Source organism: Bombina bombina, chromosome 1, assembly GCF_027579735.1.
Source record: "Bombina bombina isolate aBomBom1 chromosome 1, aBomBom1.pri, whole genome shotgun sequence".
Lineage (NCBI taxonomy): Eukaryota > Metazoa > Chordata > Amphibia > Anura > Bombinatoridae > Bombina > Bombina bombina.
This window is the reverse complement of record NC_069499.1, coordinates 416286231-416309481: the sequence shown is the minus strand read 5'-3', so window position 1 is coordinate 416309481 and position 23251 is coordinate 416286231. Positions and strand designations below refer to the sequence as shown.

The following is a 23251-nucleotide window of genomic DNA, read 5'->3' as shown; positions in this document are numbered from 1 at the left end:
TACCTCTTGTCATTAACTGGTCTGATGTGTTCAGCTAACTCCTGGTAGTGCATTGCTGCTTCTTCAACAAAGTATATCAAGAGAAGGAAGCAAATTTGATTATTTAAGTATACTGGAAGTGGAAAATGGTATATTCTATCCAAACCATTCCCTTTAAGGTTGCATGCATGATTTGACAAGCACGATCATACAGCTGATGGCTGGAAGAGGGGCGTTTTGTTAAAGCTAAGTAAGAAGAAAGCTGCAGAAACAACTGAAGGGAAATGTTAGTTTCATTTTATTTATAATATGTTTGCCTAACTGTAGTCAATACTTACCAGGTGAGACGCCTCCCTGGTGTGGGCATGGACAGGAAAATAAAACACGCCCCTTTACCTCAATCCTTTCTACCTACCTTCTCTACCTCATATCTAGTCCTGTCTATCATAGGATGGACAGGGCTGGGTCCCTCTCACATTATTCCTGTCTATTGGGCTATCTCAGTAATAGGAGGCATGCTGCAGGCAAGCAATTTGTGTGTTTTTGTTTCCCGGTGTTGCCAGTACTGTTTTGTGGGCACTGCCATGGTCCCCGTGTGACGTTACATGACCCGGCGTCAGCTCACGCTTTGCAGGGATTTCACGTTACAATAAGTATTTGAATGTCGGGAGTGTTTGAGTAGGCAGCATATTTGTAGTGCTACTGTGTTATGGAGTGGTTGATTTGTGGAGAGACTACTGTCCTGACCTTCCCTATTGTGGTGAAATTATATTCAGTTTGCTTTAGTTATTAATCTATCTTTTGTATTTGAAGGGAATTTTACACTTAAAAGTTTCCTTGAAGCTGCTGACCCTACGTCTCAGGACAGTGAAGTTTCTGATACTGAAATTTATAAGATTGATACAGATTTTCTGCATGCTGTTCCTGATGAATTTATTTTTTATGTGAGACATACTATAGTGGTTGAGGAATAACCATCTACTTCCTCTAACTGGTAGACTCCAGCCTCTCCTGAATTCCCAGTATCTGACAGTATTTTAGAACTAATTTTGTCTGAATTAACAAATCTGAGAATCCGTTAATTGTGCCTGCCTGGCACAGGAGGTGTTTTGGATCTTTCAGTTGGGTACTAGAATACCAGCTGGTCTAAATTCTGAATGGGACATCAAACTTTTTGTAGACTGATAGACCATAATCTATATATTCTTTTATTGTGATTACATCATATTTTAGAATATGGATGGATTCTCTTGTTCCACTTTATTTTCAATTGTGTCTTCAAGATATATAAAAATTAATAAGTATACTAATTAAGGTATATTTTGTTAACAGGTATAAGCACACAGTTATATACAGGTAGCCCTCAGTTTACGCCGGGGTTAGGTTCCAGGATGAATGGTTGTAAATTGAAACCCAGTTTATAATGTAAGTTAATGGGAAGTGAGGGGGTTAGGTTCCAGGCCCCTCTCAAAATTGTCATAAGTAACACCTAATACATTATTTTTAAAGCTTTGAAATGAAGACTTTAAATGCATTATAAACCTAATAATATAGATTGTATCATCATCAAACTAAGTTTAATGAACAAAAACATTTGCTAACAGCACCTATTTAAATAATCACACAACAGACTGCATCATCATCAAACTAAGTTTAATAAACAAAAACGTTTTTTTACTTGCATTTTTCTGCAATCAGTTCTCTGCATTGTTAGCATGTTAGATAATATTGGGTCTGCACCTATTCTATGCATTTCAATCTGCAGTGATTAAGCAGTTAGGCACCCTCACCTCAAGCTGCTGGACAGGAAGATAATAGGGAAGTGGCTGCTAAAACTTGTTTCTCAATAGCTAATGTCTGCTCTGTGTACATAGATCAATTTCAGGCTGTTAAGTTGTATAACTTTGCTGCAAAACAAGTGGACAGCTCCACCTACTAGCTATTTTAATTAGTGCACTTTGCTTTCCAAAGCTTTTCAATAGCAGTCACATGACTGGAAAAAAAGGTTGTTATTTTGAAACGGTGCAAATTAAACCGGCGTAAACCGAGGGCCACCTGTACTACTATACATTATTTAAATCTTAAGAGTTAAAAGTTTTTCAAGCACATGAGAGATAATAAAGAATCTCAGTTGAATACTGATATAGGTTTTGAATAGCCACTTTTTCAAGGATGTTAAGGGTTAATAGAGCAATTAAGGTGAAAGGGGTGTGTCTTTACCGTATATAAGTACCCATGTATGCTGTAACATCTAAGAGTCATTGACAAAGTATGTTATGTATGACGAAACACGTTTTACTCGTTTTTTCACTGTTCACTTTTGGATACACAATGTTTTTATACATTGAATAAATTGACTTGCTTTTACCATTCATTTTGGATTGAGTCAAAGTCTTACATTTTCTGTGTGCGGGGATCTTCCTTTGAAGTGTGGATGTATACTATTTCTTTCATGTAATTAGAAAGAGTCCATGAGCTAGTGACGTATGGGATATACATTCCTACCAGGAGGGGCAAAGTTTCCCAAACCTCAAAATGCCTATAAATACACCCCTCACCACACCCACAATTCAGTTTTACAAACTTTGCCTCCTATGGAGGTGGTGAAGTAAGTTTGTGCTAGATTCTACGTTGATATGCGCTCCGCAGCAAGTTGGAGCCCGGTTTTCCTCTCAGCGTGCAGTGAATGTCAGAGGGATGTGAGGAGAGTATTGCCTATTTGAATGCAGTGATCTCCTTCTACGGGGTCTATTTCATAGGTTCTCTGTTATCGGTCGTAGAGATTCATCTCTTACCTCCCTTTTCAGATCGACGATATACTCTTATTTATATACCATTACCTCTGCTGATTCTCGTTTCAGTACTGGTTTGGCTTTCTACAAACATGTAGATGAGTGTCCTGGGGTAAGTAAATCTTATTTTCTGTGACACTCTAAGCTATGGTTGGGCACTTTGTTTATAAAGTTCTAAATATATGTATTCAAACATTTATTTGCCTTGACTCAGAATGTTCAACATTCCTTATTTTCAGACAGTCAGTTTCATATTTGGGATAATGCATTTGAATTAATCATTTTTTCTTACCTTCAAAAATTTGACTCTTTTTTCCCTGTGGGCTGTTAGGCTCGCGGGGGCTGAAAATGCTTCATTTTATTGCGTCATTCTTGGCGCGGACTTTTTTGGCGCAAAAAATCTTTTCCGTTTCCGGCGTCATACGTGTCGCCGGAAGTTGCGTCATTTTTTGACGTTATTTTGCGCCAAAAATGTCGGCGTTCCGGATGTGGCGTCATTTTTGGCGCCAAAAGCATTTAGGCGCCAAATAATGTGGGCGTCTTATTTGGCGCTAAAAAAATATGGGCGTCGCTTTTGTCTCCACATTATTTAAGTCTCATTTTTCATTGCTTCTGGTTGCTAGAAGCTTGTTCTTTGGCATTTTTTCCCATTCCTGAAACTGTCATTTAAGGAATTTGATCAATTTTGCTTTATATGTTGTTTTTTCTCTTACATATTGCAAGATGTCTCACGTTGCATCTGAGTCAGAAGATACTTCAGGAAAATCGCTGTCTAGTGCTGGACCTACCAAAGCTAAGTGTATCTGCTGTAAACTTTTGGTAGCTATTCCTCCGGCTGTTGTTTGTATTAATTGTCATGACAAACTTGTTAATGCAGATAATATTTCCTTTAGTAAAGTACCATTGCCTGTTGCAGTTCCTTCAACATCTAAGGTGCAGAATGTTCCTGATAACATAAGAGATTTTGTTTCTGAATCCATCAAGAAGGCTATGTCTGTTATTTCTCCTTCTAGTAAACATAAAAAATCTTTTAAAACTTCTCTCCCTACAGATGAATTTTTAAATGAACATCATCATTCTGATTCTGATGATTCTTCTGGTTCAGAGGATTCTGTCTCAGAGATTGATGCTGATAAATCTTCATATTTATTTAAAATGGAATTTATTCGTTCTTTACTTAAAGAAGTACTAATTGCTTTAGAAATAGAGGATTCTGGTCCTCTTGATACTAATTCTAAACGTTTAGATAAGGTATTTAAATCTCCTGTGGTTATTCCAGAAGTTTTTCCTGTTCCTAATGCTATTTCTGAAGTAATTTCCAAAGAATGGGATAAATTGGGTAATTCATTTACTCCTTCTAAACGTTTTAAGCAATTATATCCTGTGCCGTCTGACAGATTAGAATTTTGGGACAAAATCCCTAGAGTTGATGGGGCTATTTCTACCCTTGCTAAACGTACTACTATTCCTACGTCAGATGGTACTTCATTTAAGGATCCTTTAGATAGGAAAATTGAATCCTTTCTAAGAAAAGCTTATCTGTGTTCAGGTAATCTTCTTAGACCTGCTATATCATTGGCTGATGTTGCTGCAGCTTCAACTTTTTGGTTGGAAACTTTAGCGCAACAAGTAACAGATCATGATTCTCATAATATTATTATTCTTCTTCAGCATGCTAATAATTTTATCTGTGATGCCATTTTTGATATTATTAGAGTTGATGTCAGGTTTATGTCTCTAGCTATTTTAGCTAGAAGAGCTTTATGGCTTAAGACTTGGAATGCTGATATGGCTTCTAAATCAACTCTACTTTCCATTTCTTTCCAGGGTAACAAATTATTTGGTTCTCAGTTGGATTCTATTATCTCAACTGTTACTAGTGGGAAAGGAACTTTTTTACCACAGGATAAAAAATCTAAGGGTAAAAACAGGGCTAATAATCGTTTTCGTTCCTTTCGTTTCAACAAAGAACAAAAGCCTGATCCTTCATCCTCAGGAGCAGTTTCAGTTTGGAAACCATCTCCAGTCTGGAATAAATCCAAGCCTGCTAGAAAGGCAAAGCCTGCTTCTAAGTCCACATGAAGGTGCGGCCCTCATTCCAGCTCAGCTGGTAGGGGGCAGGTTACGTTTTTTTCAAATAAATTTGGTTCAATTCTGTTCACAATCTTTGGATTCAGAATATTGTTTCAGAAGGGTACAGAATTGGTTTCAAGATGAGACCTCCTGCAAAGAGATTTTTTCTTTCCCGTGTCCCAGTAAATCCAGTGAAAGCTCAAGCATTTCTGAATTGTGTTTCAGATCTAGAGTTGGCTGGAGTAATTATGCCAGTTCCAGTTCCGGAACAGGGGATGGGGTTTTATTCAAATCTCTTCATTGTACCAAAGAAGGAGAATTCCTTCAGACCAGTTCTGGATCTAAAAATATTGAATCGTTATGTAAGGATACCTACGTTCAAAATGGTAACTGTAAGGACTATCTTGCCTTTTGTTCAGCAAGGGCATTATATGTCCACGATAGATTTACAGGATGCATATCTGCATATTCCTATTCATCCAGATCATTATCAGTTCCTGAGATTCTCTTTTCTGGACAAGCATTACCAGTTTGTGGCTCTGCCGTTTGGCCTAGCTACAGCTCCAAGAATTTTTACAAAGGTTCTCGGTGCCCTTCTGTCTGTAATCAGAGAACAGGGTATTGTGGTATTTCCTTATTTGGACGATATCTTGGTACTTGCTCAGTCTTTACATTTAGCAGAATCTCATACGAATCGACTTGTGTTGTTTCTTCAAGATCATGGTTGGAGGATCAATTTACCAAAAAGTTCATTGATTCCTCAGACAAGGGTGACCTTTCTGGGTTTCCAGATAGATTCAGTGTCCATGACTCTGTCTTTAACAGACAAGAGACGTCTAAAATTGATTTCAGCTTGTCGAAACCTTCAGTCACAATCATTCCCTTCGGTAGCCTTATGCATGGAAATTCTAGGTCTTATGACTGCTGCATCGGACGCGATCCCCTTTGCTCGTTTTCACATGCGACCTCTACAGCTCTGTATGCTGAATCAATGGTGCAAGGATTACACAAAGATATCTCAAATAATATCTTTAAAACCGATTGTACGACACTCTCTAACGTGGTGGACAGATCACCATCGTTTAATTCAGGGGGCTTCTTTTGTGCTTCCGACCTGGACTGTAATTTCAACAGATGCAAGTCTCACGGGTTGGGGAGCTGTGTGGGGATCTCTGACGGCACAAGGAGTTTGGGAATCTCAGGAGGTGAGATTACCGATCAATATTTTGGAACTCCGTGCAATTTTCAGAGCTCTTCAGTCTTGGCCTCTTCTGAAGAGAGAATCGTTCATTTGTTTTCAGACAGACAATGTCACAACTGTGGCATACATCAATCATCAAGGAGGGACTCACAGTCCTCTGGCTATGAAAGAAGTATCTCGAATTCTGGTTTGGGCGGAATCCAGCTCCTGTCTAATCTCTGCGGTTCATATCCCAGGTATAGACAATTGGGAAGCGGATTATCTCAGTCGCCAAACGTTGCATCCGGGCGAATGGTCTCTTCACCCAGAGGTATTTCTTCAGATTGTTCAAATGTGGGAACTTCCAGAAATAGATCTGATGGCGTCTCATCTAAACAAGAAACTTCCCAGGTATCTGTCCAGATCCCGGGATCCTCAGGCGGAGGCAGTGGATGCATTATCACTTCCTTGGAAGTATCATCCTGCCTATATCTTTCCGCCTCTAGTTCTTCTTCCAAGAGTAATCTCCAAGATTCTGAAGGAATGCTCGTTTGTTCTGCTGGTAGCTCCGGCATGGCCTCACAGGTTTTGGTATGCGGATCTGGTCCGGATGGCCTCTTGCCAACCGTGGACTCTTCCGTTAAGACCAGACCTTCTGTCGCAAGGTCCTTTTTTCCATCAGGATCTGAAATCCTTAAATTTAAAGGTATGGAGATTGAACGCTTGATTCTTGGTCAAAGAGGTTTCTCTGACTCTGTGATTAATACTATGTTACAGGCGCGTAAATCTGTATCTAGAGAGATATATTATAGAGTCTGGAAGACTTATATTTCTTGGTGTCTTTCTCATCATTTTTCTTGGCATTCTTTTAGAATACCGAGAATTTTACAGTTTCTTCAGGATGGTTTAGATAAGGGTTTGTCCGCAAGTTCCTTGAAAGGTCAAATCTCTGCTCTTTCTGTTCTTTTTCACAGAAAGATTGCTATTCTTCCTGATATTCATTGTTTTGTACAAGCTTTGGTTCGTATAAAACCTGTCATTAAGTCAATTTCTCCTCCTTGGAGTTTGAATTTGGTTCTGGGGGCTCTTCAAGCTCCTCCGTTTGAACCTATGCATTCATTGGACATTAAATTACTTTCTTGGAAAGTTTTGTTCCTTTTGGCAATCTCTTCTGCCAGAAGAGTTTCTGAATTATCTGCTCTTTCTTGTGAGTCTCCTTTTCTGATTTTTCATCAGGATAAGGCGGTGTTGCGAACTTCTTTTGATTTTTTACCTAAAGTTGTGAATTCCAACAACATTAGTAGAGAAATTGTGGTTCCTTCATTATGTCCTAATCCTAAGAATTCTAAGGAGAAATTGTTGCATTCTTTGGATGTTGTTAGAGCTTTGAAATATTATGTTGAAGCTACTAAGTCTTTCCGTAAGACTTCTAGTCTATTTGTTATCTTTTCCGGTTCTAGAAAAGGCCAGAAAGCTTCTGCCATTTCTTTGGCATCTTGGTTGAAATCTTTAATTCATCTTGCCTATGTTGAGTCGGGTAAAACTCCGCCTCAAAGGATTACAGCTCATTCTACTAGGTCAGTTTCTACTTCCTGGGCGTTTAGGAATGAAGCTTCGATTGATCAGATTTGCAAAGCAGCAACTTGGTCCTCTTTGCATACTTTTACTAAATTCTACCATTTTGATGTATTTTCTTCTTCTGAAGCAGTTTTTGGTAGAAAAGTACTTCAGGCAGCGGTTTCAGTTTGAATCTTCTGCTTATGTTTTTCATTAAACTTTATTTTGGGTGTGGATTATTTTCAGCAGGAATTGGCTTTCTTTATTTTATCCCTCCCTCTCTAGTGACTCTTGTGTGGAAAGATCCACATCTTGGGTAATCATTATCCCATACGTCACTAGCTCATGGACTCTTGCTAATTACATGAAAGAAAACATAATTTATGTAAGAACTTACCTGATAAATTAATTTCTTTCATATTAGCAAGAGTCCATGAGGCCCGCCCTTTTTTTGTGGTGGTTATGATTTTTGTATAAAGCACAATTATTCCAATTCCTTATTTTATATGCTTTTGCACTTTTTTATCACCCCACTTCTTGGCTATTCGTTAAACTGAATTGTGGGTGTGGTGAGGGGTGTATTTATAGGCATTTTGAGGTTTGGGAAACTTTGCCCCTCCTGGTAGGAATGTATATCCCATACGTCACTAGCTCATGGACTCTTGCTAATATGAAAGAAATTAATTTATCAGGTAAGTTCTTACATAAATTATGTTTTTTGGGAGCCGTGGTAAAGCTCCTTGGATCCTGGACACCGGTTGCAAGACGTGCAGTTTCTGGAGGGATTTCCTGTTTGCGGGACAAAGCACACAGCATGAAGCACGCGTAAGGGTAAGAAACGGAGTGGGAGTAGAGAAATAGAGCAACTACCTCTGTAGGAGATTGACTGTTTCATTTCAGGGGATTTTGGGTACAGTTGATTTCAGATGTATGGGTTCTGAATGTAATTCAAACAGGTTATCTTCTCAAATTCAAGGGGAATCCTCAGCATCTCTGGTGCACAAGATCAGGTTAAACAGATGACAATATTTCAGTATTTGGAGCAACTTCTTGCTTCTCAGATGGTTTAAGAGGTCTTCCCTGCAAACAATCAAGGATATTATAAAGATAAAGGACAAGTTTTGGGGGCCTGTGTTTAATTCAACAGCACTGAATTAATATCTAAAGCTTCAGAGGTTCAAGATGGATTCACTTTTCAGTGTAATGCCATAAATTCCACACAAGGTTTTAATCATTTATATAGATCTAAAGGATGCATACTTCCATATTCCTTTTGCAGCTGCATTTTCAGTTTCTGGTCCTTTCGAAATTTCATTAGCCCCAAGAAAATTTACCAAAGTTCTGGTTCCCTTAATAGCAGAAACTTGCAAACAAGCATTTTTATTCTGCATTATCTAGCTAACATTTTGCTAGTAGCAAATTCAGAACAATAGGAAAATACTCAACAAGTTTGCACATTCCTCAGGCCTTCGGTTGAATAATAAACTTTTAAGAGGCAATTACAACTAGTCTTGTAGCAAGTAGTCTTCTTGGGAGCCTTGTTCTTTTTACCTCATCCAAAAATATCAGATCTAGTGGTATCTATTACAGATCTTCAAAAATTAAAACAGTTAACTGCCAGGCAATGGATACAAATTTATAGGGAAATTAACATTTAGGTGGAGGTGGAGAATGAGGCCTTTTCAGATTCACTTTCTCAGGCATTGGAGGAGAGATTTGCATCTTTCTCAGAAAATACCATTTCAATTATCCTTTAAAAATTGTCTTGTTTGGTGGCTATAGAAGGATAATCTTTCCCAGGGATTTACCTTGTCTTCGCATCACTGTGTTGAGAACATAACAGATTCCATCTTCAAAGGTTGGAGAGTAGTTTGCAATCAGATGCGTGTTCAAGGTTTTTGGAATCTGAGGGATGCATCCTTGTCAGCAAACCTTCTAGAATGAAAAGCAGCTTTTCAAGCTCTAAAAGCATTTTAACATATTCTGCATGGCCAAGCAGTGAAGGTATTCTCAGACAATGTGACAACAGTCTCTTACATAAAATTTCAAGGCAGTGGCTCCAATTTTTCAGTGGCCACAAAAGCAGCTATATTACATTACAACTGATCATCTTCTGGGTACGACAACTGAGTGACAGCTTCACAGGGAAGTATTTTTACAGAAAATTGTTTTTTCCAGAAATAGATCTGATGGCCAGCAGTCGCAATAGTCAAGTAAGCAGATTTTTTAATTAACTAACATCAGCAGGGACCGATGCGATGTATGGTACTTCAAGATGGCATATGTTGTTCCCTCCTCTGCCTCTCATTTTGAGATAGGGAAGATAATGCTGATTGCCCCTTACTAGCAAAGGAGGCCATTATTTCCTGGTCTGCTTCAGCTAGCATTTCACAGCGCTCAAACAATCATTCCTAATAGCTCCTGGGGAAAAAAGGGAACCTAGCTCTCCCTAAATATGATTAATTACTAAGTTGGAGGTCCCGGGAGAGCCTAATGAAAGGCCAAGGAATTTAAAATAAGGACTAGCTAAAACCAATAAATAAAAATAACTAGATAAAACCAATGATAAAATGCCAATAGCTGAGTAAAATGTCAACTCTAATGGTTAAGACTAGAGAATGACTCTATTATTTCACATAGATTAGTAAAAAAATAAGGTAGTAGAATTGGGTAAATATAATACAAAAATAATTAAAAGCATGGATCCATGTTACAAATAGTTAAAACACAATATTATAATAATTTTTTATACAAGATAGAATACATAAATTCGATTAAGAATGGTGATATCCAATATGCAGATAATGAATAGTAATTTCAATACAGCATTGGTGAATAGTAAAAAGAATATAAATATGATAAATGTCTCTGTGTCCTCAAATAGATGATGAAAGTTTTTAATCCTCTGGTTTGAGTATATGATAGTCCCAGTGAAAAAATGTGGTGTCTCCAAATATACAAAAGCAAAAAGTAAAAAATAAAAAATTAAAATAAAGCAAAAATAAATTTAATCACTCTAAAATTGCGATACAAATGATAATGAAAAAGGAGTGAAAAAATTGAATGAGTGTTGGAAAAAGTCGGAAAAAAAAAGAAAAAAAACCCATAGAAAAATAGAGGACACACTCACAAGGAGGATCACTAGAGACATCATTTATTATTATTATTATTATTATTATTATTATTATTTCTAACTGGGACACACATTATTCCCCATTTTTTTTATTTTTTTCGATTTTTTTCTGATTTTTTCCAACACTTATTCACTTTTTTCACTCCTTTTTCATTATCATTTGTATCACAATTTTAGAGTGATTAACTTTATTTTTGCTTTATTTTTATTTTTTACTTTTTGTTTTGTATATTTGGAGACACCACATTTTTTCACTGGGACTATCACATACTCAAACCAGAGGATTAAAAACTTTTATCATCTATTTGAGGACACAGAGACATTTATCATATTTATATTCTTTTTACTATTTACCAATGCTGTATTGAAATTACTATTCATTATCTGCATATTGGATATCACCATTCTTAATCGAATTTATGTATTCTATTTTGTATAAAAATTTATTATAATATTGTGTTTTAACTATTTGTAACATGGATCCATGCTTTTAATTATTTTTGTATTATATTTACCCAATTCTACTACCTTATTTTTTACTAATTTATGTGAAATAAATAGTCATTCTCTAGTCTTAACCATTAGAGTTGACATTTTACTCAGCTATTGGCATTTTATCATTGGTTTTATCTAGCTATTTTTATTTATTGGTTTTAGCTAGTCTTTATTTTAAATTCCTTGGCCTTTCATTAGGCGCTCCCGGGACCTCCAACTTAGTAATTCAGCTAGCATTTCAACCTTCATGGTTTCTTCAGGACTTCCTGGGTGTGCTTCATCAAGGGCCTGCCCCTTGTCCAAATCCTTACAAGTTACATCTTGCCACATGGTTGGGCAGAGCAGTTTTTAATAAAATGAATATCCATTCCACAGTGGTGTATTCCCTTTTACAGGTAAGAAAACTGTTTTATTAGCAATTTCAGGAATTTGTTGAGCTCACGATTCAGTGGTGATTCTGTTGTTACAGGCATGCTCTTATATTTGTCCTCTGTCTAGGGTTCATTTTCCCTCGTGGGATCTGTCGCTTGTATCGGATACTTTGATGAAATCTTATTGAAATCAGTCTCACTTTGGTATTTGACTTTAAAGACTGTTTCTAGTGGCTATCTCTGAGTTATAAGCACTGTCAGAGGATGAACCTTTTCTTATATTCCACTAGGATAAAGTGATTTTACAAACTGTTCCATAATTTTTGCCAAAGTATGAGATTTTCATTCCTCTAATGATTTTGTTTTACCATCATTTTGTTTTACCATCATTTTGTTCTACATAGAAGCTAGTTGATGACAAACCATTATATAATAATGGGTGTGGTGCATTGTATTCATTATTATGTTGACAGAACAAAATAATTCAGGATGATCAATTGTCTATTTGTTATACCTATGGGCCATTGTAAGGGGCCGCTACCTGCTAAAACTACCATTTTCTCCTGGGTTGTTTACTGCATTAAGCAAATCCACCAGATCAACACACTTCCAGTCCTGGATAGGCTTGGAGCACACTCTACCAGGGCAGTTTCTACATCCTGGGCTTTCTACAATGTTGTTTCAGTTTTGACTCATGATAAGTTGGATGTTCTGCAATCATCTGAATAAAAATTTGGGAGGAAAGTTCTGTCTTCTGCAGTGATTTAATAATTGTTTCTTCTTATGCATCTAGATTTGGGGTCATTTTTTCTTTCCCACCGTATTATTTGCCTGGTTTACACTTAACTCACCTGGGAAGTATTGACTATGTTTAGGCCAAAATAATTAAAAATTAAAACTATATTGGCCTATAACCTAGACAATACTTACATAAGATCCCACCCTTTTTCAGTCATCCTATGATGGAATGAGGTAGGGAAGGTAGGTAGACAGGATATAGGTAAAGAGGACATGGTTTGTTTCTTGTCCATACCCTCACCTGGGGATTCTCACCTGGTATTGACTAGTTTATAGGCCAAGATATAGACATTTCTGTTTTTGTTGTTTTATTTTCTAATTTTATTTCAGTAATACATAATGCATGGTGACGACTTGTGCAGCTTGGCATGGATTAGTGAAATAGGAAAAAAATTGGACTATAATGACCCTTTAAATCTTATATTGTTTATTTTGTTGTTTAATCTTTTGAGGTTACCTGCATTCTAGCATTGACATTTATCATTTGAGATTTAAGGGGTATGAAAATCAAAACTACACTGATGCTGTACCAGCCAAGTATACCTGCAGCAGCAACAAAACTGCCATCTTTTTTCTAACATTTAATTGACAAAAGTACAAGTGCGTATACTGCTTAGTGCAGATATTTGAAGCATGTGTGTTCATGTAGAAAATATTTCAAATTTAAACTAATGGCTGAATCAGCCTTTTTACAGTGTTTTAGCTGCTGCATATTAGCATGCTAGGTCTGTACAGCCACAGCATACTACCATTGTATATGTTGTTTAAATGTCCATTTACATTTAAAAACCTACTCTTGTTCTAAACCATAACATCAAATGACATGAAGTTATTTTTTATTTTGTTTGTAGTGAAGTTAGCTGGTTATTGCAGTCTTTTCAATTAAAATAAGATCAATAACATTCTCAAGAAGGCTGTACTTACACTTTTATTGCTACTTAGGGTTGGATGTGTCCTGAGCCTGCCTCTGAGAGAGAAGACTTGGTATATTATGAACATAAGTCCGTTACAAAATGGCATTTGGATCATGATGGTGAACATTCCACAGAACAAGAAGAAAATTCAAATGCCATAGAACGAAAGAGCGACAATCCTATAGATATAGCAGTAACCAGACTCATTGACTTGGAGAGGAACATAGAGAGAAGGTATCTGAAGAGCCCCTTAAGTACCACCATTCAGATCAAACTGGATAATGTGGGCACAGTTACTGTCCCTGCTCCTGCACCATCTATTAGTGGTGATGGTGACGGGTAGGTTATTGAAATTTAATATAACAAATTGTTGTGCTTCTTTGCTAATTGGAGCCTATTTTCTACTGCCTGTCTTATATGTACCTTCTTGTTTGTCTTTTACAGATGCATGGTGCTTTGTAAATATTTGTCATGTTCTGTATGTCAGTAATCCTGCAAACTGTTAGCTTACTTTATCTGGTTGTGAAAAAGCGTAAAAACGCATAACCAATCTGTGCTCTACATTTAATTACCTTGCTTCAACTGTACAAATATTGGCTGTTTATCTATGTTTTTTCACTGCTTGGCTTTAAATGTTACTGTTATTTGGTAAAAGGAAAAAAAAATCTACCCATAGTAAAATGTTTACAACATTTGATTTGCAGGACTGAAGATGACATTGCTCCAGGTCTTAAAGTTTGGAGGAAGGCACTGTCAGAGGCTCGGAGCGCATCACAAGTATCACTGTGTGTTCAGCAACTCCAAAAATCAATTGCATGGGAAAAATCTATCATGAAAGTTGTAAGTTATTTTAATCAAAATATTATACGTCAGAGAAGCCAAACTGCTTGTGCACAGTGATCTTCTTTAATCCCATTGACATATCTGTTTACATGCTTTGCAGTTTTGCCAAATCTGCCGCAAAGGGGATAATGAGGAATTGTTGCTGCTTTGTGATGGTTGTGATAAAGGCTGTCATACCTACTGCCACAGACCCAAAATCACGGCTATACCTGAAGGCGACTGGTTTTGTCCTGCTTGTATTGCCAAGGTAGGCTAAATAATAGAAGGTAATCAAATGGAATAAAAATAACTAGTAAATACTTTTATCAGAAGACTGAATTCCACACTGCAGTTGTTTTCCTGCTTACAAGAATATAGCACAATAATGATTTTTTGAATTGTATTAGCATTGAGCAGGGTTAATTTGATTTACAATAGGCTGTTTTGCTGTAATTGTTTTCATCTCACATCTTTTTACATGGATATTTTCAGCTATATGATCAGCATATCCTTCTGTCTGATATCCTTTAATCCTCTGCAGCGCAGTGATTCAAATAAGTTATTTTGATATTTGTAATATTTTGTCTTTTTGATAGGCAAGTGGACATACCCCAAAAGTGAAGAAATCTAATCTGAAAGGGAAAAAAAGTTCTGAGCCCAAGAAAGGCAAAAAGCTACCGTCAGATACAAATGATGAGGATCCTGCAATCTTGCTAAACTCTGGGAAAAAAGGGAACAAAGACCCAAAAAAGAGGAAGGTTGATGAAAATAGCTTTAGCCCTTCAAAGCAAGATAATTCTCCCTCTGCTAAAAAAGCAAAACAAACCAAGGATGACGTGAAAGATCTTGCTTTGTGCAGGTACGTTTCTTTTTATTTTTTTGTTGCCAATCAAAGAGAAAGAATGTGGTTCAAACTTGTATGAATACATCTTAAGTTGTCTCATCAGTCTGCTCCTCCATCCCAGTCTAATAACCGCAATAAGTACACAACAACTTGCTAATTTACTTCTATTATCAAAGTTTCTTCATTTCTTTTACAAGATACGACGAGTCCACGGATTTCATCCTTACTTATGGGATATCGCCTCCTGGTCAGCAGGAGGAGGCAAAGAGCACCACAGCAGAGCTGTATATATAGCTCCTCCCTTCCCTCCCACCCCAGTCATTCTCTTTGCCTGTGTTAGTGATAGGAAGAGGTAAAGTGAGGTGTTAGTTTTGATTCTTCAATCAAGAGTTTATTATTTTAAAAGTAGTGCCATAGAGTGCTACTTTGTTCTGGGGTGTAGCCTAGACCAGATCAGTCTCTAGAGTAGAACATTTGGTGGCTTTAAAACAATGGGAACTTGTGGGACATAATTCTCACTGCGCCTCCCATATACTTATTCACTTGGGCTGAGCAAGATACAGGGAACTCAGCAGAAGTGTTTGCTGGGTTCACAGGACAATAAAATGTGTCAAGGTTTGCCCCCAGATTCATAGAATATGGTTCTATAGCTCCCAGTGACCTATTTCGAAGACATAATAATGGCGACCGGGAGATCATGGCTATAACGCCCACGAAGGGCGGGGCTATGTTAGGCGCTCTTTGGAGCTGTACTGGGACCTATGTCTATATGTTATAGATGGGACCTTGAGCCCGAGTTGTTTCACGCCCACGAAGGGCGGGGCTATGTTAGGCGCTCTTTGGAGCTGTACTTGGACCTATATCTATATATGTTATAGATGGGACCGGGAGCCCGAGTTGTTTCACGCCCATGAAGGGCGGGGCTATGTTAGGCGCTCTTGGGAGCTGCTTTAGGGTCTCTGTCTGTATAGTTTATGGACGGGACCGGGAGCCGAGTTGTTTCACGCCCACGAAGGGCGGAACTATGTTTGCCGCTCTTCTGAGCTGCAAGCCCGAGTTGTATCACTCCCACGAAAAGGGCAGAGCTATGATTACAACCGTGTTAGGCTGCGCTCTCATAGGCAATTTAAGGTCTCAGAGAGTAATGCCTTCATTGACTTCTATCTCTGTCCTTATGTTTTCGATCTGGACAAGCGCTACAGCTGCGCTCCAGATCTGTTTCTAAACAGTGTTTGCCAGATCTGGACAACGTTACAGCTGCGCTCCGGGTCTGTCTTTGTACTGAGTTATGGGCGGATCTGGACAGCGCTACAGCTGCGCTCCAGACTTGTTTTTCTTCAGTGTTGTAGGTACCGACTCTGATGGTTTGATTCAGAGCCACCTCAACAGGATTCAGCTGAAGTGACAATTCAAACTGAAAACAGAAAAAAAAAAAGTGGTTGCTTTTAAATTTAAAAAGACAGTAACCCTTTGTCCAACATTGGTGTGTCCGGTCCACGGCGTCATCCATAACTTGTGGGAATATTCTCCTCCCCAACAGGAAATGACAAAGAGCACAGCAAAAGCTGTCCATATAGTCCCTCCCAGGCACCGCCCCCCCAGTCATTCTCTTTGCCGCTCTGAACAAGTAGCATCTCCACGGAGATGGTGAAGAAATATGTGGTGTTTAGTTGTAGTTTTTATTCTACTATCAAGAGTTTGTTATTTTAAAATAGTGCTGGTATGTACTATTTACTCTGAAACAGAAAGAGATGAAGAGTTTTGTTTATGAGAGGAGTATGATTTTAGCAGCAGTAACTAAAATCGATTGCTGTTCCCACACAGGACTGTTGAGCTGAGAGAACTTCAGTTGGGGGGACTTTTCTGCTTAAGGTATGACTAGCCATTTTTCTAACAAGACTGTGTAATGCTGGAAGGCTGTCATTTTTCCCCTCATGGGGATCGGTAGGCCATTTTTTAGTCTCAAACAGAATAAAGGGCTTAATATGGGATATAAACTGGTAGACACTTTTATGGGCTAAATCGATTGCTTTATTTAGGTATTTTATACAGGTTGAAGTTGAATTTCACACTTTTATAACTTTGGGGAACGTTTTTTACGTCAGGCACTTGTTTAGACACCTTCCCAGTCAGGAAGGGCCTTTCTCTGTAGTAGGCAGAGCCTCATTTTCACGCCATTACTGCGCAGTTACTTTTTAGTTCAGTACATGCAGCTGCATGTGTGTGGGTCTGGAATTCATTGAAAAGGTTCCTAGAAGGCTTCATTTGGTATCGTATACTCCCCTGGGTTTGGTGAAGTCGCAGCAAAGGCTGGGGCTGGGACTGTAAGGGGGTTAAAATTGTAAACGGCTCTGGTTTCCACATTTTAAGGGTTAACAGCCTGAAATTTGGGGTGCAATGCTTTGAATGCTTTAAGACACTGTGGTGAAAATTTGGTTAAGATTGAATAATTCCTTCATAGTTTTTCACATATTCAGTAATAAAGTGTGCCCTGTTTAAAATTTAAAGAGACAGTAACGGTTTTGTTTTAAAACGGTTTTTGTACTTTATTAACAAGTTTAAGCCTGTTTAACATGTCTGTGCCTTCAGATAGATCATGTTCTGTATGTATGGAAGCCAATGTGTCTCCCCCTTCTAAAATGTGTGATAATTGTGCCATAGCGTCCAAACAAAGTAAGGACAGTACTGTCACAGATAGTAAAGTTGCCCAAGATGATTCCTCAGATGAAGGGAGTAGACATAGTTCTACATCATCTCCTTCTGTGTCTACACCAGTTTTGCCCACGCAGGAGACCCCTAGTACTTCTAGTGCGCCAATGCTTGTTACTATGCAACAATTGACGTCAGTAATGGATAACTCTATAGCAAATATTTTATCCAAGATGCCTGCATTTCAGAGAAAGCGCGATTGCTCTGTTTTAAACACTGTAGAGCAGGAGGGCGCTGATGATAATTTTTCTGTCATACCCTCACACCAATCTGAAGTGGCAATGAGGGAGGTTTTGTCAGATGGGGAAATTTCTGATTCAGGAAGAATTTCTCAGCAGGCAGAACCTGATGTTGTGACATTTAAATTTAAATTAGAGCATCTCCGCGCACTGCTTAAGGAGGTGCTATCTACTCTGGATGATTGTGACAATCTGGTCATCCCAGAAAAATTGTGCAAGATGGACAAGTTCCTAGAGGTCCCGGTGCACCCCGACACTTTTCCAATACCCAAGCGGGTGGCGGACATAGTGAATAGGAGTGGGAGAAGCCAGGCATACCTTTTGTCCCTCCTCCTATATTTAAGAAATTATTTCCTATGGTCGACCCAAGAAAGGACTTATGGCAAACCGTTCCTAAGGTCGAGGGGGCGGTTTCTACACTAGCCAAACGCACGACCATTCCTATTGAGGACAATTGTGCTTTCAAAGATCCTATGGATAAAAAATTGGAGGGTTTGCTTAAAAAGATTTTTGTACAGCAAGGTTACCTCCTTCAACCTATTTCGTGTATTATTCCTGTCACTACAGCAGCGTGGTTCTGGTTCGAAGAACTAGAAAAGTCGCTCAGTAGAGAGACTCCGTATGAGGAGGTTATGGACAGAATTCACGCACTTAAGTTAGCCAATTCCTTTATTTTAGATGCCGCTTTGCAGTTAGCGAGATTAGCGGCGAAAAATTCAGGGTTTGCAATTGTGGCGCGCAGAGCGCTCTGGCTAAAGTCTTGGTCAGCGGATGTATCTTCCAAGACAAAATTGCTTAATATCCCTTTCAAAGGTAAGACCCTCTTTGGGCCAGAATTGAAAGAGATTATTTCAGACATCACTGGGGGTAAGGGCCATGCCCTCCCACAAGATAGGCCTTTCAAGGCTAAGAATAAGTCCAATTTCCGTTCCTTTCGCAATTTCAGGAACGGACCGGTCTCCAACTCTGCAGCCTCTAGACAAGAGGGTAATGCTTCCCAGACTAAACCAGCTTGGAAACCGATGCAAGGCTGGAACAAGGGTAAGCAGGCCAAGAAACCTGCTGCTGCTACCAAAACAGCATGAAGGGGTAGCCCCCGATCCGGGACCGGATCTAGTAGGGGGCAGACTCTCTCTCTTTGCTGAGGCTTGGGCAAGAGATGTTCAGGATCCCTGGGCACTAGAAATAGTCTCTTAGGGTTATCTTCTAGAATTCAAGGAACTACCCCCAAGGGGAAGGTTCCACATGTCTCGCTTATCTTCAAACCAAATAAAGAGACAGGCATTCTTACATTGTGTAGAAAACCTGTTAAAAATGGGAGTGATACACCCAGTTCCAACTGTGGAACAAGGTCTGGGGTTTTACTCAAATCTGTTTGTAGTTCCCAAAAAAGAGGGAACTTTCAGACCAATTCTGGATTTAAAAATTCTAAACAAATTTCTCAGAGTGCCATCGTTCAAAATGGAAACTATTCGAACGATTTTACCTACAATCCAGGAGGGTCAATTTATGACTACCGTGGATCTAAAGGATGCGTATCTACATATTCCTATCCACAAAGATCATCATCAGTTCCTAAGGTTTGCCTTTCTGGACAAACATTACCAGTTCGTGGCTCTCCCATTCGGACTAGCCACTGCTCCAAGGATTTTCACAAAGGTGCTCGGGTCCCTTCTAGCGGTTCTAAGACCAAGGGGCATTGCAGTGGCACCTTACTTGGATGACATCCTAATTCAAGCGTCGTCTCTTTCAAAAGCAAAGGCTCACACAGACATTGTTCTAGCCTTTCTCAGATCTCACGGGTGGAAGGTGAACATAGAAAAAAGTTCCCTGTCTCCGTCGACAAGAGTCCCTTTCTTGGGGACAATAATAGATTCTTTAGAAATGAAGATTTTCCTGACAGATGTCAGAAAGTCAAAGCTTCTAAACGCTTGTCAAGTTCTTCACTCTGTTCTACGGCCTTCCATAGCTCAGTGCATGGAAGTAGTAGGGTTGATGGTTGCAGCAATGGACATAGTTCCTTTTGCGCGAATTCATCTAAGACCATTACAACTGTGCATGCTCAAACAGTGGAATGGGGACTATACAGACTTGTCTCCGATGATTCAAGTAGATCAGAAGACCAGAGACTCACTCCGTTGGTGGCTGACCCAGGATCACCTGTCCCAGGGAATGAGCTTCCGCAGACCAGAGTGGGTCATCGTCACGACCGAAGCCAGTCTATCAGGCTGGGGCGCGGTCTGGGATTCCCTGAAAGCTCAGGGTCTATGGTCCCGGGAAGAGTCTCTTCTCCCGATAAACATTCTGGAACTGAGAGCGATATTCAATGCTCTCCGGGCTTGGCCTCAACTAGCAAAGGCCAGATTCATAAGATTCCAATCAGACAACATGACGACTGTTGCTTACATCAACCATCGGGGGGAACAAGGAGTTCTCTGGCGATGAGAGAGGTGACCAAAATCATCAAATGGGCGGAGGATCACTCCTGCCACCTATCTGCGATCCACATCCCAGGAGTAGACAACTGGGAGGCGGATTATCTGAGTCGTCAGACTTTCCATCCGGGGGAGTGGGAACTTCACCCAGAAGTGTTTGCCCAGTTGACCCAATTATGGGGCATTCCAGACATGGATCTGATGACGTCTCGTCAGAACTTCAAGGTTCCTTGCTACGGGTCCAGATCCAGGGATCCCAAGGCGACTCTAGTGGATGCATTAGTGGCGCCTTGGGCCTTCAACCTAGCTTATGCGTTTCCACCGTTCCCTCTCATTCCCAGGCTGGTAGCCAGGATCAAACAGGAGAAGGCCTCTGTGATTTTGATAGCTCCTGCGTGGCCACGCAGGACTTGGTATGCAGACCTGGTGAATATGTCATCGGCTCCACCATGGAAGCTACCTTTGAGACAGGATCTTCTAGTACAAGGTCCATTCGAACATCCAAATCTGGTTTCTCTCCAGCTGACTGCTTGGAAATTGAACGCTTGATTTTATCTAAGCGTGGGTTTTCGGATTCTGTGATAGATACTCTGGTACAAGCCAGAAAACCTGTGACTAGAAAGATTTACCATAAAATATGGAAAAGATATATCTGTTGGTGTGAATCCAAGGGATTCTCATGGAGTAAGATTAAAATTCCTAGGATCCTTTCCTTTCTCCAAGAAGGTTTGGATAAGGGATTGTCAGCGAGTTCTCTAAAAGGACATATTTCTGCTTTATCTGTCTTGTTACACAAACGACTGGCAGCTGTGCCAGATGTTCAAGCTTTTGTTCAGGCTTTGGTCAGGATCAAGCCTGTTTACAGACCTTTGACTCCTCCCTGGAGTCTAAATTTAGTTCTTTCAGTTCTTCAAGGGGTTCCGTTTGAACCCTTACATTCCATAGATATCAAGTTGTTATCTTGGAAAGTTCTGTTTTTGGTTGCTATTTCTTCTGCTAGAAGAGTTTCTGAATTATCTGCTCTGCAGTGTAATCCGCCCTATCTGGTGTTCCATTCAGATAAGGTTGTTTTGCGTACTAAACCTGGTTTCCTTCCAAAAGTTGTTTCCAATAAGAATATTAACCAGGAAATAGTTGTGCCTTCTTTGTGCCCGAATCCAGTTTCAAAGAAGGAACGTTTGTTACACAATTTAGATGTAGATGATTTAGATGATAAATTACTTTCTCCAACGGTGTGTCCGGTCCACGGCCCGCCCTGGTTTTTTAATCAGGTTTGATCAATTTCTTTCTTTAACTACAGTCACCACAGCACCCTATAGTTTCTCCTTTTTTTCTCCTGTCCGTCGGTCGAATGACTGGGAGGGACTATATGGACAGCTTTTGCTGTGCTCTTTGCCATTTCCTGTTGGGGAGAATATTCCCACAAGTTATGGATGATGCCGTGGACCGGACACACCGTTGGAGAAAGTAATTTATCAGGTAAGCATAAATTCTGTTTTTTATGTACTAACTTTATTTGGTTAAGTCATCCCTTGTTCCTCAGGATGGACTGAGAAGCCCTTCCGTTTGAATCTATGCATTCCATAGATATTAAGTTATTATCTTGGAAAGTTTTATTTTTGGTTGCTATTTCATCTGCTCGCAGAGTATTTGAGCTTTAGGCATTACAATGCGATTCACCTTATCTTATTTTTCATGCGGATAAGGTGGTTTTACGTACCAAACCTGTTTTTTTTCCTAAGGTTGTTTCGAATAACAATATTAATCAGGAAATTGTTGTTCCTTCTAAGAAGGAGCGTCTGTTACATAATTTGGACGTGGTCCATGCCTTGAAGTTCTACTTACAGACGACTAAGGATTTTCGTCAATCGTCTTCCCTGTTTGTCGTTTTTTCAGGGAAACGTAGGGGTCAGAAAGCTACAGCTACCTCTCTTTCTTTTTGGCTGAAGAGTATCATCCGCAGCCTCCTGAACGAATTACGGCTCATTCCACTTGGGCTGTGGCTTCCTCATGGGCATACAAAAATGATGCTTCTGTTGGACTGATTTGCAAAACTGCAACTTGGTTTTCTCTTCACACTTTTTCCAAATTTTACAAATTCGATACTTTTGCATCGTCGGAGGCTGTTTTTGGGAGGAAAGTTCTTTAAGCAGTGGTGCCTTCCATTTAGGTTCCCTGTATTGTCCCTCCCATTTCATCCGTGTACTATAACTTTGGTATTGTATCCCACAAGGATGAAATCCATGGACTCATCTTATCTTGTAAAAGAAAAGGAAATTTATGCTAACCTGATAAATGTGTTTCTTTTACGATACGATGAGTCCACGGCCCGTCCTGTTATTATGAGACAGGTTAGTTTCTTTTTGTTAAACTTCAGACACCTCTGCACCTTGGCTTTTCCTTTCTCTTCCTAACTTCGGTCGAATGACTGGAGTGGGAGGGAAGGGAGGAGCTATATATACAGCTCTGCTGTGGTGCTCTTTGCCTCCTCCTGCTGACCAGGAGGCGATATCCCACAAGTAAGGATAAAATCCGTGGACTCATCGTATCGTAAAAGAAACAAATTTATCAGGTAAGCATAAATTTCCTTTTTCTTGGTATCTTTTGTTGAAAAGCAGGAAGGTAAGCTCAGGAATGTGCACGTGTCTGCAGTTTTGCAATAATATTATATGATAGCAAGAGCACGAGATGGCAGCACTTTTTTATGCCATGATAGTGCACACGATATGTGCACGCTACCTGTCTAGATATCTCTTCAACAAAGAATAACATGAGAACAAAGCATTTAATAACAGAAGTAACCCCTTAAAGACCAAGGTTTTTTCCAGTTTCCTTTCTTAAATTACACAGGCAATTGTGACATTTTTGCTCACTGTTGGTTTCACCAAGATTGTCCACTCTCTTAAGTGC

The 23251-nt window shown here is 39.3% G+C and overlaps 1 protein-coding gene across 9 annotated transcripts in view; it reads left to right on the top strand.

Moving 5' to 3' along the window:
- The window catches only part of BAZ2B (bromodomain adjacent to zinc finger domain 2B), an 842173-nt gene that overhangs the window by 775141 nt on the left and 43781 nt on the right, over positions 1-23251 (top strand). For all 9 annotated transcript variants that reach the window (XM_053698336.1, XM_053698337.1, XM_053698343.1 and 6 more), the window contains 4 exons: positions 13321-13631; positions 13997-14132; positions 14236-14382; positions 14711-14973. In XM_053698336.1, coding sequence (XP_053554311.1) covers positions 13321-13631; positions 13997-14132; positions 14236-14382; positions 14711-14973 — 857 coding nt within the window. The remainder of the gene's footprint in view (positions 1-13320; positions 13632-13996; positions 14133-14235; positions 14383-14710; positions 14974-23251) is intronic.